The 17,538-nt window shown below is 41.0% G+C and overlaps 1 protein-coding gene across 1 annotated transcript in view; it reads right to left on the reverse strand.

The window, feature by feature from the left end:
* PPIL2 (peptidylprolyl isomerase like 2) overlaps positions 1-17,538 on the reverse strand; it is a 152,828-nt gene that overhangs the window by 107,064 nt on the left and 28,226 nt on the right. The window contains exons 6-8 of the mRNA XM_019506953.1: positions 16,391-16,442; positions 10,922-11,013; positions 7,842-7,931 (exon numbers count right to left, since the gene is read on the reverse strand). Of these exons, the coding sequence (XP_019362498.1) occupies positions 7,842-7,931; positions 10,922-11,013; positions 16,391-16,442 (234 nt within the window). The remainder of the gene's footprint in view (positions 1-7,841; positions 7,932-10,921; positions 11,014-16,390; positions 16,443-17,538) is intronic.

A 17,538-nucleotide genomic window follows, 5' to 3' on the forward strand; every position in this document is an offset into this window, starting at 1 on the left:
TTTTTTTTTTTTTTTTTTTTTTTTTTTTTTGAGTGGGGGCAAACTTATCTGACATTGTTTGCTTTATACCCTGATGTTCTTCTGTTCCAATCACCTCCCTTGAGAAAACAGCCTTTTATGATTTTTCATGGTCCAAAGCACTGCAAATCAGACCTAGTTGCAAACCCACACCCATCAAGGAAGCCTCTCTAAGTCTGCTACCACTCAGGGCTCATTTGACTTGCACAACAGGATTCTCTGATGTCACTCTTTGGGCAGTCCCTTGTGACAAGCAGTACCCTTGTGGCTAAGGCAGAAAAGACATGCCTGTCAACTCTGCTTCTCTGTCACAATGAGGAACTGCTGTTGAATAAAGCCCAAAGTGGCAGCACACACTTCCTCTCATAGAACTGCCAATGCCTGAAGGGTTGAAGATGCTTGTATATGGGTTTCCAGTGCAGAACAGAAATCATTTTTCTAATATCTCAGAAGATTTTAGGGCCAGCTTATTCCAGGTGTTCACTCAGATGTGCAAGATGATGGTGGAGGGCTGAAGGTCCCCATTTCTGCTGTGTAGGGACTGCTCTTTACTGTGGAGGGAATTTCAGGTTTCCCCAACCAACCCACTATACCCTGGTACAAATACTGGCATGTTTCTTACTGCTGACCACCACAGCTATGCAAAGAGTGTGGCAAGATGTTACGTTTGGATTTAAACAGAAAATGAATTTAGAGTAACCAGCATGGACTCAGAAAAATCTATTCTGGTCAACTGCTTAGGCAAAACTACAAAATTGTAGCATGCAGAAAAAGCAGTGAAGGACCCATTTTGAAATTCATACAGAACTGCCCATAATCTTGCTTGAAAAAATTAAAATTGGCTAGGTTAGATATACAGTCATCTAGATGGAAAAGTACCTAAAAGGCAACATACTTAATGACAACGTATCCAATGAGCAATGGACAGGGAGCAATGAATATCACTAATAATGCCTAGCTCTTATATAGTACTTTTCTTCCATAGGTCTTAAGGGGTTTCACACAAGCTTCAAGTGTCTTTTGCAGAAGACCAGAATTAAATCCTGGAGTATTTGGGATCTTTGTTAGTTATCTGGAAACAGGTTAATGACACTTCCAGCTGCATTAAATGGGGAGGAGCTGAACACAAATAAAGACAGAGAATACAAAAGTATTTAACAGTATTAGGAACATGGGCAAAGCACAACAATGAGATTCAATAGAGGTATGGAAAACAATCTGAAATAGCAGACAGAACCTTGGGAAGCAGCAGTACTTGAGATGATAGAAGATGTCAAGTTAAACTTGGGTTTGAAACAAGATACGGCGGCCAAGTAAAGGGCAATACAATTCTGCAGTACAAAGACTGGGGTCACACCTTTGAAGCAAAGACATAACCACCTCTATGACTGGACCTGGAATAATATTGTGTCTATTTCTGACCACGACATCACCAGAAAGGTGATAATACATGGGAGGAGATCCAAACAAAAGCAACAACTGTGACCTGGGAACTGTTAAAGGAGGAAAAATATAAAGGAAGATCTCTCTTGTATTCAGCTACAAGGTAACTGAAGTGCAGGGATACCAATGGATGAGAGGAAATATTTAGAGAGGAACAAGATCACTAACTTGGAGTAATGGGATGAAATTAAGAAAAACATTTAGCTTGATTTTTGGAGACTTAACACAGCCTAAGGCTCAGCATGCACCATAGGGCAACTCTGGTGGCAGAATCCCTTTATGTAGAGGCAGTTCTTGCCAAAAGAAGAGCTCTTCTGAAACAAAAACAGCTTTCCTGAACAGCAGCAGCTTTGCTGGTATGAGCCACCTTCTGCTGGCAAAGCTGTTACCACACTGGAGCATCTGCCAACACAGCTGTCTCAGATAAAGGGTATGATTTTTTTATCATCATTTATCACAATAGCTATGCTGGCAGAACTTTGTAACATAGACGAGATCTACACCAACCTACCATAAATCAGGGGTGGGTGATTATTTTGGCTGGAGGGCCGCTTAATGAGTTTTGATAAGCTGAGGGCCGCAAGGGTAGCCCCACCCCTTGACAGTTGCCCCACCCCCTGACTGCCATCTTGGGACCAGACGTCCCACCCCCTAACCTCTGGCCTTTGCCACCAGAAGTCCCTCCCTTGCCCAAGAAGTGCTTCTTTTGCAAGGGGAGGGGAGCTACCATCTTGGAACAAGAAAAAAATCCCAAATCGTATACTAAGAAATCAAACATCTACTATAACATATTTTAATTTTATTTAAAAAAAAATTGTCCCGATTTGTGTGTGCTTGCATAGTATTTTTAGAGGCAATTGTGTAATAGCTCAAAATAGTCGTACTCTTGTATATTGTGTGTAGGGGGTAAGGTGGCATATGTGGCAGGTGGGGGGGTGGGATGTGTGGTTGGGGGAGTGTGTGGGTGGGTGTTTGTGGTGGGATGTGGGGGGTGCATGTGGGGGGTTGGTATGGTGGATGGACTGTGTAGGGAACAGTGGGTGTGGGCCCGTCCTGTCCTGCCCCTCTCGGTAGCACGTGGTTCCCAGCTGCAAGGATACAACCAGCACAGTGCAGCACAGAGCCAGCTTGGCCTGTCCCATCACCTCCCAGGAGCACGTAGCTGCATGGCTAGGACCCACGCAACATGGCCCAGAAGGGATGGGTCCTAGCCATGCAGCTACATGCTCCCAGGAGGGGATGGGATAGGCTCAGCATGGAGAGGAGCCACCTCAGCCCCCCAAGGCTGAAGTGATCCCCAAGGAAGGAGTGGGGTGGGCTCACACCGCCCAGCCTCACAGCCTCCATTTTGCAGGAGGGCAAGTCTCTGCACTGCTGATGATCAGGCGAGTGGGGTCTCAGGGCTCCCCACTGCCAAGCCCCACTTGCTGCACCTGGGACCATGCAGGCGGGGCTGGGGAGACAGGCTGGTCCTTTCTCAGGCAGGAAGTAGCACAGGTGGGCTGTGGAGTTTTTATAGCATGCTAGAGGAGGCCTTAGGAAAATAAAGGCTAAGAAAACCCCTGCCCTATGCCTGAGGAAGGGTGTTTGTGCTGGAAAGCTTGCAAAGAACTTTTTTCCATCTATTTAGTTGGTCTAATAAAAGATATCACGTCTACCCAAAGAACCTTGCCTTCCTATGTCCTTAGACCAACATGGCTATAATCAACAACCCTGCAATAAAGATGTATGGTACTTATTGTTGAGAGAGAGTTGTAGGTTACAGCTTTTCCCCACACGAATAAGTGGTGTTGGGTTTTTTTTTAAATAAAAAGCCTAGACATTGCTACATACGTTATTCTATAAATAAAACCACAACAAATACATCAGTTTAACTGGAACAGTAATTAAGTTGTATAAGGAGGTTATGATTCATGTTTGTGCAACAAGCAGTGATGATAGGCAGGACTAGCTATAACTTTTTTCTTATACTTTAAAAATTCTATGCAGAAAAAAAACCTTGTAAAGAATGAACACACCATGTGCTTCATAGCAGATAAATATCTCGAAGAGGCAGGTTAAGTTTGGGGCCATTTGCTATTTTAGTAACAAATATACCTTTAGCAGCTGTAGAATGTTGTTCTATATAACAGTAAGGAAAAAAAGATGCATCTGGAAAATACCAGGCACATCCATATTAGTCTAGCTTTCTACTTTAATTCAAGTTAAATTTTACTATCAAACCAGTTACAGTAACACATGTGCCCCATCTGCTTCCCAGGACATTAAGATCCAGCATTTCCAAAGTCTGTTTTCTGTCGATAAACTGAGCTACTAAAAATACAGCCCCATACAGCTGCTATTTGCAAAGCAAAGAATGCTTTTTATAGTAACCCTCATTTATACCTGATTCTTTGCCAACTAGCAGGGTCAGGGCTACCAGCTGACTCTCTCTCTCTCTTCCACTTGCTCAGACACAAAGCGTTCAATTCACACATGGGAAAGGAAAAAACCTGTGATAAGATTAACACAAAACCTTTCTAAAAAGAATGTATATTTAAAGACACAGCTCCCGAGTCACAAGTTAAGAGAACAGAACCACATCTTAAAAACCATACAAGGGGGAAGTCCCTCTGTTGCCCACCGTCTCAGTGACAACTGACCTTATAAAGAAGAAACCCACCATCCTTTGCCTTTCTTCTAAATGATCTACCAGAAGGTGCACAAGGGAAAAAAAACAAACAGAACTGAAAATGGAAGACGACCACCATTTCAATAAAAATAGCCCCTGCCACTGCCACCTGGAAATTAATGGCCAAGACTGAAAAACAAAGTGAGGTAGTTTCAAAGCAGCCCATAGGGATTCAACAGCATGACTCTCATTGACCTTAATGGGAGTAATACAGTCAAGTCTTAATAAACTGCTTTGAAAACTGACCCCTGTGAGACATCTGTATCCTTTAGTACCTACACACAATGGGAGTCCCTAAGCTATTTCCCAGATTATGCCATTAAATCTGTATGTTGGAGGATACAAATGGTTTATTTCCCCCTTTAAGGTGAATCTCCTAGCTTTTCTCATTTCCCATCACAGCTTTATTTCCTTTTCTTTGCTCATTTTAAAAATAACTCTTGTACTTTCAGGCTGCAGACAAAATGTGGTCAGGCAGAGTCAAATTTAGTCAGTGGTCTGCTGTATGCCTGAGCAGATAAATAAATGTATTTCATTCTGCATAATGCAACCAGACAGACTAGAATTTACTGTGAGGATTAAAATAGGGCTGGCGTGTGCAATGACTCTGTGCTAAAAACAAACTCATTTAGCCAGTGAAAGCTGCTATGAACTGCACCATTTTTCACCCCAGTGACTTTTTTTTTCTCTAAAACAGGGAAAATTTTGCTAAAAAAAACTCCAAGATGTGGATTAGATGAGCAAAACATTTTGCATTTAAAATATTCATGGCTGAATCCATTTTGAGAAACTAACAGAAAATTAACTGTTTAAGGCAATGGCCAACATCCTTTTCAAACCATGGACCAGAACAACCTAACTCTGATCCAATGCAGGCCAGGTAGCTTCCAGAATAGGGGTGAGGTTTCCCTGAGCTTGTGCTGGGGTCAGGCACGTGATAGCTGCTCTCATGCCACTACTGCTTCTCTCAGCCCCCAGCTCCCCAGCTGGGGCATGGGTCCAAGTTCCCACTGGTAGGGAGCTGTATCAGGGCCAAACAGCTGGAATCTGTGCTTATGCATCTGCCACTTCTGTACCACAGCTGGGAGGCATATGTGGGAGGGGAGCAGGGTGGTCAAGGAAAGAGGGGAAGAAGTGGCCGCACTATGTGCACTGCTGCCATGGTGCAGCTCTCCACCAGCTGGAAGCTGTGCCCACTCCATAGCTGGGAAGAGATTTGAGAGTAGGGGGCAGGGAAGCAGCAGTGGCAAGGGCACAGGTGGAAGCTGTCCTGCCCCAGCATGGCTCCATGCTGCTTAGCCCTGGGGTTGGCACAGGTACGGGCAAAAGCAAAGCTTCCAGTGGCAGCCTCTGCAGCCTGAAGGCTTTGCAGATGAGATCCTCGGCTTTAGAGGCTGGATCTGCCTTGGGGGGGCGCATGTTGCTGACCTCTGGTTTAAGGCAGTGGGGAGCCAACCTTTTTGGCAGGTGCGCCACACGTTAGCTCCTCACGCTCCCTGTGTGCCACTCTGAACCCTTTCTCCTACCCAAACTGCTGTGCTGCTTCCTGCTCTGTGCTCCCTGCCTAACCAGATACTCTGCTTTCTACTCCCTGCCCATTCAGCTATATGTATCTTTAATGGGACTCTGTACTATGGATTTCAGTGGCAAGCCCTACCCCCAATTTCCTGGCCCCTCTATGAGTCCTCCAGGTCAGATGATGCAGCTCCTTAATACTTCTGTCCTAAATGAATGATCCAAGTGCAAATTTAACATATGGCTATTATCTCCACACATGGGAGACTGAGTGTGGGTACACACCAAAACTGACCATTGCTTACAGTCTACTTCCTTTATGTTAATGAAAGAGTGTACAAGACAAATGAAGTATCTCATGAAATAAAGCTGATAAAGTCCCTCTGCAAGAAACAAAAGTTATCATGCCAATTTATCAATCTGAAAAATTCTGATGGGCAAAGCATACATTTAGATGAATATACATAATAAAATTAGGTGGATGATAAATCTACTTTTATTAACATATTCAAAATCCATATCCACGGAACATGAAGCCAGATCATTTGTTAAATAATCAGATTTTTTAAGGACACTTCAAAATCTGTTTGGTTTTTCATACCAATGGCATAAACAAATCAGTTACTTGCTTTCTCTTTTCAGCTACAAGTATCTTCCTGAAGGGAGCTTTGAAACTTGAAATTTAAGTGAAGTTATGTTGCTCAACCTTAACTGGGTTAAAATATTTTAATTTTATAGTGCTAGCTTGAATAGTCATATTCCCAGGAAGGAAAAAAAAAAACTGTAGATATACTGTGCAACAGAGAAATATGAAAAGAAATGGAATTCTTCTCCCCATGAATACATTTAGACATGTATTTGAAAAACACTTTCAATACAAATGTTTATTAGCACTTATTAGCCTAGCATTGTCAATCATTCTTTGTCGGCATTTGGCCTAAAATCTGTTTCTATCCTGTTGTAATGCAAGCTTAATAGTGAAATTATTCCATAGTCTGCCAAAAGAAAGGAGGGTTTTAAATACTTCAATAAATTTCTTTGTAAGTTAATTGTTTATTAAAACCAAACTAAAAGTGGTTTTAGTTTTTTAATACAGATACCAATACTACTAAAACCCTAAAAAGCCTAAGCACCTTCGTCTACTTTTCACATTTATGGAAAATAAAGACACTTGATTCTACTGTAAATGTCTTGGTTATCTTTTAAGTTTTATGGTTTAATTTCCACTACCATTCACTTACTTCTTCCTAGTTTTATACATTCCTTTTAAAGCAAACAGTTTAATCTTACAGGACAGCACTTACAAGTAAAAAATATTCAAATAAAGATTGCTGAACTGCTGCCAGTTTTCCTTTATATGTAGGAAAACACTTGGTATAACTAACTTTGCTGAAGCTATCTGCTATATCTTTGTTTTCTTTTTAAACCAATCCTAAAATAACACATTGTATCCTAATCAGCGCAATATTTTAAATGGCAGTTATATGTGGATGGTTTAAATTTCTTGTGAGAATGTGGTCCATGTATTCTTGGCTGTCAGACTGGCTGGCTAGATCTGAAGACAACTCTGACCATTTTTGCCCACTTCTAGATTATTATAGATAATTACAGTAGAACCTGGCTATTTCCCTCTTTAAAAATCTGCAAATTTGAAAACTCTCACAGTAATTTAGTGGCTTTAAAAGACTTTTCAGCAAAATATTTAAAAACAGAAATATAATACTTAAAGAGATTTAACAATGAGACCTAATAACTAAGATTTCAGCTTACAGTACATCTACTCTCACCTATTAAATTTAAATTGCTAAAACACATGAACATTTATTTTTGATCTAGTACCTTTGTTATTTTTTCCCCTCTACATGTAACATGCTCCTTAATTTAAAAAAATTCAAAGGGCTGCCTTTCTATTTGTAAAAGTTGGTAACTATCTTCTATATGCAAAGGCAGAGAGAAATAAACACAATTAGGGATTTTGCTCCAGCACTGCTGAAGTGATATGCCTTTTCTATAGCTAGCCATCCCAGAAACCAAAGAGAGTGTCACAATTTCCCTCCCAATTATAACCACAAATCAGTCACCATATATGAATAGTGCAACATGTACTGGCAAGTTTGTCTTGTTCCCCACCCACTCCAGAAGAAGACATATACAGTGTAAGATGTACAATATGGGTGCAAAAGAAGAGTTTTACCTGCAGCGTCAGGATGTCCTGCCGAGTAAAGGGTTCCTCTGTCAAAAGATCCTTGTAGTTTTTGGGTTTTATGTTCAGCTGTTCAACTGCCTAATAGCCCAGTGAAAAAAAACACAGAAATGATGTGATTTGCAAACAGAAAACATCTTTGATCCCTTACAGTGTAAGGGATACAGAAAATAATTTAAAGATTTTCACCTCTAAGGTGTGAACAGATATTTCATTTGGGCTCTTTGTCAATTATAAGGAAACTAAACTTTTTATTCAACATTTTCTCTTAAAGAAACCCTTCCATTTAGGTTTTTTCTAGTTATGTATATTATTTCTTTACATTCAAAAATTAAATTAACCAAAAGAACACAAAAATAGAGCACACAGAAAATTGTGACAGTAGTTTTCTATTTTTTAGTTCAAATGTCCAGAACTGTATTTAATGCATGAACCAAGATTAACACCTAGTTCAAAAAGTGTGATGAATATTATTTACAAAAGAGGCAACAGGTTACAATAAAGTGGGAGGTCAACCAAAATGCATGGTGCTCTTGAACAAATAAAACAGTCAAAGCAGACACCGCCTCAGAAGGACTTCATGCAAATATGCAAATGTAATTACAAGGAAAGATATGGTCTTCCTTCCAAAACAAAGCTTGTGGAAATCAGGAACAAATTACACTGGCCCACATGACAGAGTGTGAGCAAGTGTTGTGCAGGCTTCCATGTACTTTCATTTAGGCCAGCTAATTTTTGGTCTTGGCTACAGTGCAAAGTTCTCCCAGCACAACTGCATGCATAAGGGTATGACAAGCTCGCACCCTGGAACTAAGATAGCTATGCCAGCAAAATATTCACTGTTGATACAGAAGACTTCTTGTTGACAGACTTTCTGTCGCTGGTGTAAGCAAGTATAATTTGGGCAGCATTAAAAATTGTGTGGGCAGAATTACTTCTACACTAGAGGGCTAGGCACTGTAGTTAAAGAGCAGCCCTATACTGTAAACTAAACCTAAATCAAGTATTGTAAATTGTACTAACTCGGATATCAATTTTATACTATGGGTAAATACTTGTTTAGAGGGAGTAATTTGCAAAGCCATTTTCACTTGCAGCTGAGGCAAACTAATATTCAAGTTTCCAGAAGAGAAAGGGAAGTATGTTAATTCAGTTTTGTCTGCTTCCCAAAGCTGAAACAAAACCACACTTCCACCTAGAACTGAGAGAACAATTCAACAGTTGCTCAATTTAGCCTTTTCTCTTTTTGAAAACTATACAAACTCTTTTCTTCTTTGCTAGCCTGATGGAAATGTCATTATGTCAAATAGTTATGACTGTTTTGTACAAACAAATTTTAGCCTGTAAACTGTTTGTAGCATATATTTTTTCAGTATTAGCTATTCAAGCTATGTTCCTGATCACCCCAAGTTCTGAAATTAGTTTTACAGTGAGAGTTTAATGAACAAAATAAACCCATAACCAAAATGTTCATAAAACATGAATAAGTTTCCAATAAGTTGGAAAATGCAATAACCAAGTGAATAACCTAAATATCCACAAATATACTTTTTCTCACTTTCTCAAGCACCTGAGAAAGATATTCCTGTTTACTGAATGTTGGCATTAGAAACAAGCAACCTACCTTTTGCCCAAAGAAATGTACTAGGAAGAAACAGTTTTGGCTTCATTCAAACTAAGTAGTATAACAGTGAATTGGGAGGAAAACACGTGCTGGGCTACAGGTCTAAGCCTCATCTACATGCAGTTTACTAAAATAAAAGACTTCAAAATAACATCTCTTAATTCACATTCTAGATCTGTCCATAAATGGTGAAACACTCCTCTTTAAAGAGAGCCAGAATTTGCACACTATGAATCCTATTTTGGGAGCCTGAGTAGGACATAAGTGATGCACTGAATTCCACCCTCATGAAGCTACGTAGTGTGGCTTAGACAAAAGAGATGGGGACAACAATTAGACAGCCCCAGGTTCTACTTGCCATGCTAAACCTGGTTTATGGTCTAAGGCAGAGGCAGGCAAAACACAGTCTGTGGGTCAGATCTGCCCCACCAGATCTTTTTAATCCAGCCCACGGGGCCCCTAAAAAAAATTTAGAAAATTAATATTTATCTGCTCTTGGCTGCCTGTCAAACATGACAGGAGCCAGGGGCAGTAGGAATCAGGGGGAGCTGGCAAGGATGCCCAACCCCCAGTCATTTCCCTGCCTTGCTGCCCCTGCACTGCTTCAGCACCACATGGCTCTGGCTGCATCGCTGGACCGTGGGAGCACGAAGTCTGCGCTGGTACCCCAGGTAGGCGGGGATGCGTGTGTGTGTTTGCAGGGTGAGCCCCACACCCCACTTCCACTGCCATACATGCAGACCCCTACACTCATACCCCTTCACATACCCCAGCCATACCCCCAAAAAACCCCATACCCACCCACACCCCACATATCCAAACATACACCCACATGCTCCCTCACTCCACACCTATCAAACCCCCCATAGACACACCCAGACCCTCTTCCACGCCCCACATACCCACAGCCCCCTACAAGCCTATACCCCCCAATATATAATAGTAAGACTTAATTTTAAGCTATTATATACAATCACCTCTATGTACATTACACAAACACATGTAAACGAGGACAAAAATAGTTTTCAAAATCAAATTAAGAATGTTTTACATGTTCGCTTTTTAAAATATAATTTGGCATTTTTCTGGTTCCAAGATGGCAAACCCCCTTGCTGCAAGGAGTACTTCCAGGGGCAAGGGGAGGAGATAAGGGGGCAGGACTTCCAGTCACAAGATGGTGACCAGGGGGTGGGGCACCTGGCAAGGGACAGGCATACCCACGCAGCCCTTGACAGCTTGCCAAAACTCAGTAAGTGGCCCTCTGCCTGAAATAATTGCCCACCCCTGGTCTAAGGTCACACAAATCACTTGATCTCTGCATGTTTCAGCTTCCCCATTTGTTACAGAGAGAATACTTGACCAGCTTGGCAAAGCTCTTTGTGATTCTGGAATGAAAGGTGCCCGGCAAATGTAAAACATTAACAACAAAACGCAATGGAGGGCCTACCTCATAAGCATACACATTTCCAGTTGTCTTGATGGCCACTATGTGGGAGTTATTGGTGAACACAGTAAAGAGCACTGGGCAGTGGTATTTACCTGAGTGCGGAAAACAAACAAAAAATGAACCTACTGAGCTGGTTTCCTTATGGCTGTTTTGAGTTATGGAAGAGTTGTGTGTTATATTCACTCCTTGTGAAGATTTTTTATTTTTTTTTTTTTATAAAGATATAAGAGTAGGTACAATTTCAATGTACAGGTAGCACTGCTGTTAATTCACACTTTGATTCTCTAGTACTAGGTGAGGAAAATGACACTTAAAGAGAATTGTAACGCAAGACAAATGTGTATCTTGAAATCTCTTGTCCTTATATTCAGCAGAAAAGTATTATCATGCAGTGATGTGGTATCTCCACATTCTGACAGCATACAAATTATCATAATTATTTAGAGCAGAAGTCAGCAACATTTTCCAGTTGGGGAGCTGGAATGATTCAGTTCATGTTGGAGGCAGGCTCAGGTGCTGGCAGCTACTGCGGCCACTTCTTCCCCGCTCCCAGCCGCTCTCTGCCGGAGCCCCAGATGGCTGACCGCACCGCACCGCAGCGCAGAGAGAGCCCCATGCTACCGAGGCTATGGCTCTGTGGGTTGGATCCAAAGGCTACACAGTCCAGATCTGGCTCACTGGCCATGGGTTCCTGACCCCCTGATTTAGACCTATTGAGAGCTTGAGCCTATGCCTCTTAAAGCATTTCAATCGCTATTTTCAGGGCATATCTTAGCTTGTATTTCACAGAGGTGCATACAAAACAGCCCTTGAAAGGAGTTGTGCTTGTAAGAGAGGAAAACTGTGTGCATTCAGTCTTAGTGAGCAAAATTCTATTAAATCTGAGCATGTTTCCCACCCCCAGTAAAGAATCTGGCATCAGTTCAAACTGAGCTGTAAATTTTGCTATGGGGGGTGAGCATAAATATTAACCATGTCTTAAATAAACATCGTGATGGAAGCCAACGGATGAAAAAAACATGTGGATAAGCTTAGTGCAGTGCTGCCCAAACTTTTCCCCAGTATGACCCCATTTCCTCAGCATGACCCCTCAATTCCCAACTTTCACACCCCCACCCCCAAGGTGCCCCTCACTCCCAACCTACAGACCCCCGACGCTGTCAGTGCCCCTCACTCCCAATCCACAACACCCCACTTTCCCCAGGGCCAGGGCCCACAGCCCCTACCCCAGAAGTGCCTGAGCCCTGGCTGCCACCCGCAGGAAGCAGCAGCTGCTGAGGCCAAAGCACAGAGCCCAGCTCCCCACCCCTGTCCCCTCTCCTGTGGGTGGCACAGCCAGAGAGGAGCTGGTGGTGGGGGCAAGGGAGATGGGGAGAATGTGGGCTGCCCACTGTGGGCTTTGGGCTCCCCACTCTGCTTCCCTTCCTCCACGCCTCTGCAGTCCAGCGGGTGGGACCTGGCATGGGAAAGGGTGCCATGCCGTGACCACATCCACTGATGTTGTGACCCCATTTGGGGTTGCAACCTACAGTTTGGGAACCGCAGACTTAGTGCAATGCAGTTAGAAGCTTGATCAGATTGCTAAGAGTTGGGGTGAAATTCTAATACAGTTTTGTGTCACTTGATTCCTTTCTTCCTATTTATAGTCTAATGAATCAAAAACAGTAGAGAAAGTTGAGGAAAACAGGGCTTGATGCATTAAGGTCAGGAGAAGCAAACACCTTATGGGTATTTACCCTTTAATGAGTTGGCCAGAGCAAGTTCTCTGACCTCAGAGCTGCAGAAGCCAGCAAAAGAAAATTAGGGGTTTTTCTTAATGCTATCCAAAATTAAACTGAAGGTCATCCACATTTTATGTGAGATTGTGAAATGAGGGGAAAAAAAATTAAAAGAGGCTTTACAGAAGGGGCACTGGAACTTTACCTAACTGATTGAATACCAGGTGATGGAGCTGAAGAACTACCCCAATTGCACAAAATAAAACGTACTGGTATCTGCTTTCATCTTTAAGACGCAGATTCATGGAGACACATGATCCATCATAATCTGAATAAAAGTTGGGTGGATAAAGATGGACCATTACCTGGAAGGGCCTGTGACATCTGCAGACCAGACTTTCTATATGAAAAGTTGAGAAGTGTGATGTTTATGTGCATGTTAACACTTCATAGGCCATGTCTTACGGAACATCTATTAGATAAAAATAAAAGTGAATTCCTCCTCCTCTTCCACTGTATCTTCTCCCTCGATGTAGCACTACATGAGACGCAGCTTAATATTTTTTTTTTACCCCCTCAGATAATTACAGAAACCAAAGTTCAACATAGGAGGAATACATAGGAATTCGAATGAGGCTGTATTTATCACATCTTTCCAAAGAAATAATATACAACAATTCTTATTAATTATTACCTCTACTATCAGTATAGAAATCTGCTTATAAAAAACACAGTGTTCAATAACATTAAATAATATTTAAAATACCTGGCTACAGACTCTGCCTTACTAACTGGGAAACTTTTGCCCTTTAAACATGTTAGGAATGGAATCCATATTTCTAAATATCTATGCTTCTCTTGCCTCTTCTCTCATAATTTTACCTAATGGGACAATTTCTCCATCACCTGGATGTCCCAAAGGTGGACTTCTGTTAAGAATAGGCTGCTGTGGCCATTCCAGTGGTACGTCACGTCTGTGCCAGGGGAATACAGGACTCCTTTCCATCAGACACAAAAACACAGAACAACACACAGCCTCTGGCCCAGAGAACTTCTGTTTGTCAGAACAGACATTCTGGACTCTGGCAATCACACACTGATGTTACACTTGATTACAAAACTCCCATACTCCAGCTCTTTTTTTCTAGGACATCATACTTGACTTCAAGCTTGCACTTCAGCATATATATAGAACCCCCTAAACACAGAAGGGACGAGTTACCTGAAAGTATATGGTATTTCATTTGTAGACTGCAAAACAATCATTGCGCATGAAACAGCCTGTATAACAAAAGCTGCCATGATTAGAAACTGTTTCATGGCAAAGCCTAAAGCTTTTTTCTGAGTAACAGTGGTTCTGAGGAGCTTAACATAGTCAAAAACTCTACCCTGACCAGCAGTGTAAGGAGGTAAATTGTAATCAGTGCACAACATGAGGGTTCGTGCTCTAAGAATGGTTTCCAAAATCTCTAAACCATATACAATCTTAGTATGCTCCAAAACTAATATGCTACAGAACCTAAGAACTTATTCTTCCTACAAGTTACCATCAAAAGGGGATCCTTTCTTGATCACTTGTTCCAAGGATGAGCCCTCTAACCCTGAATTCTGAGAAACTTTGTCACCAGTGCTGACACATATTACATTATAATATATCCTGGACACCTAAGAATGTTGCAGACTTGCTTGTAGAAGCTAACTCAAAATATGTTTATTGAATTACAATATTAATTACTTTGTTTCTTAATTGACCACACTCTCTCATGTCTCATACTTTTTCCATCCTGGAGAAATGCATCTATTTCAAGGATGGCTTTTTAAAAACAAGCTTCAGTGAATTAACAGAGACATGGGAAAATACTTTTCTGCAGCCTTTTAACTCAAATTTAGGTCTGCAATTCTTGTAGCATTTAATTTGAATATTTAACCTTACAGCCAAAATTCAACATAAGATATTTTGGACCAAAGGAGTAAATATTTTGCAAAAGTTAAGAAAGGGAAAAATATATAAGGAAATATTTCCTACATGCTTAGTCTCTATTATGGACTCTTTAATATTTTGAACTTGGTACAAAGAATACTAGTTGCATTACTTTGGTTATTGATAATTGCATAACCAAGGGACTACACCATGAACTGAAAATATAGCCAAGACTGCAAAATCTGATGACTACATTAACTATGCATACCTCCATTTTTGCATGTCAATTTCATATCCACCCCTCAAGCAGACTTTCAAATAGTGCTGCCACTTGTAGTTTTAGTAAGGTGCATACAGCAAAACTGCTGGTTGTTTCTTTACAATTTTGTCCGATTGGTTGACTATGATCATGAAAATGTTTTACAGACATTAAGATGCATCATTTAAAACCAAGCCTCTAAAAAGAAAACCATTACAAACAGATGACTCTTATAGATACCATGTGGTCTGGAGCACAGGTAGTCAACCTGCGACATATGGGCCACAAGTGGCATGGGCAGTCTCTGTGTGGGGCACATGGAGGACTGAGGTGGAGACAGCAGTAGTGGCAGATGGGGAAGAGAGGAGAAAGCAGAAATGCAGCTTGGGCAGGGAGTACAGAACAGGCAGCAGAGTATAGAAGCATATCAGGCAGGGGAAGGAATCAGAGTGGAGGGGAGGGTTCAGGGCTAATTTGTGGTTTGCCTGGCAATAAGGTTGGTCCCTATTGGTTTATAGAACTGAGTCTGGATTTAGAGCTGGGAACTTCAAAATTCTTATCCAATCCAATCTACACCACTCTAATCCTTGCTGCCCATTACCTCATCAATAAAATATATCATTAGCTGCCTAAAAAAAGAGTTTGCCTTGATACATTTATGGCTACAAAGCACACTGAACAGTGTAAAGTATTATGAATAAATCTAACCTATAGTATCAATAATGATGGAGAAAGTCTTGGCTTGAGCTTTCATTTTACATGTTTAACCTACTAGAAGCCTAACTGTGCACTGTTCTGTTAACAAGCCATTATTCACAAAATCCCACGTGAGGCTGAGAAGACACTAGTTTTCTGAAGAGTTGCTCAGGAAACAATAACTTTAAGATGCTAGATACAACTGACTGAGTATTTTGCCTCTAGGCCTACCATTTCCTGGTTCCTGGAATTTCAGAATTCAAGAATGATGCACAGAACAATTAATGCTAAATTATGACATTATGTAAAAATCACCCATTTCCATAACTTTTATTTGCATCAAATAGCTGCACTGAAGTGGTATTACTTGTGGAATTAGAAATCACCCAAATAAGGATGGCAGAAACAGGGCTTAAATCAGTAGTCTGCAACCTTTTTAGACTGAAGGCATCTCTGGGAAAAGGGCAGCACTTGGTTTTCAATCTTCTTTTTTCTTTTTTTGACTACAGAAAAATAGAGCAATTCTTCTTTTGCAAAGAAATCAGAAAGCCCAGAACAGGTCAGAATGCTTTTAACACTATGGATACCTAAACACAGGCTCTGGGTTTATTTCATGAATCATATTGGCCTACTTAAACGTGCTAACATTGTGTGGCCCATGGTATTCCTCAAGGCATCCTGGTTGAGAAGCAATGGCCTACATGAAGAGCACAATGATTCTAACAGTCAGCAACAGAACTAAAAAACCTGTGATCCTACACAACAGGTATCATCAGTTACTTCACTGCAGGAACCTAGAGGAGCCAGACAAACCTGGTCCTTCAAAAGAATTCACAAAATGAAATGAATAAATAAATTAGAACTAGAAAACTCACCTTCACTGTTTTTAGCGAAGTTCAGTTTAATAAGAGATTTGGCATCCAGCTTCTAAAAGGATGAAAATAAAATATGAAAAATTAATCACAGCTGGTATTAACTGCAGAAGTAGGAGAATACTGTGGTGATAATGAAATACTTTATTACAACAATTCATTCTCAATAAACAGAAACTTTCATTATGGGAGGTAAGGCAGAGAGGAGAACAGGACAGAGAACTCCCAGAAACCAGGCTCATAGAACTTAAAAACAGGAAGACTTCTTTTACAGTATTTTAAAGCATAGAGTATCTCATTAAATCAAATTTAATAGACCTTAGAAAAAATACTGTAACTGCTTATACGTGCCTAAGCCTAAACTAAAAAAGGAATCAGCATGAAAAGCTGAGAGGCAAATATATTATATTGAAAACTAGTCTCACTGATGAGAAGTGACAACCCTGAAAGGCATCTCTGCTGGAAGTTACAAAGCAAGCTAACTATTTTTGCAATTACACTTATTAATTTTTCTAAAGCAACTCTCATTTGTCATTTTTACTAACAGACTCGTATGTCAGCCCACAGAGAACTAGTAAAAGATCAGCAATAATGGAGAGAAACATGGAGCAAATATGCATTTTGGGTCATTAAATTAACTTCTCGGAATCAATTCTTTAAATACCTAATACCACTGCAAGAGCTAATTCGCCCAGGTGAAGTACCTGAAGACTGGAAGAGGGCCAATGTGATGTCCATCTTCAAGAAAGGGAGGAAAAAAGAACCGGGAAACTACAGGCCAATCAGTTTGACCTCAATCCCTGGGAAGACTGTGGAAAAAAATATCAAAAAAACTTTCTTGATAGGCTAACAGAAGGCAATATCCTGAGGGATAGCCAGTACAGGTTTGTTGTGGGTAGGTCTTACCTGACCAATCTAATTTCCTTCTATGACCAGGTGATATATAACCTGGAAAAAAGGGAAGAGGTTGATGTCATATATTTGGACTTTAAAAAAAACCTGGTGTCCCATGATGTCCTCATGGAAAAACTGGGCAACTGCACAGTCCGATGCCTGGGGAACTGGCTTGAGGTTGGACTCGGAGTGTGGTAGTTGACGAAACCAAATCAACATGGGACGGGCTCCACCTTTCCCCTAAAGGTAAGCGTGTG

The sequence above is a fragment of the Gavialis gangeticus genome, unplaced genomic scaffold (genome assembly GCF_001723915.1).
Source record: "Gavialis gangeticus isolate Ggan-Ray unplaced genomic scaffold, GavGan_comp1, whole genome shotgun sequence".
In the NCBI taxonomy this organism is placed as follows: domain Eukaryota; kingdom Metazoa; phylum Chordata; order Crocodylia; family Gavialidae; genus Gavialis; species Gavialis gangeticus.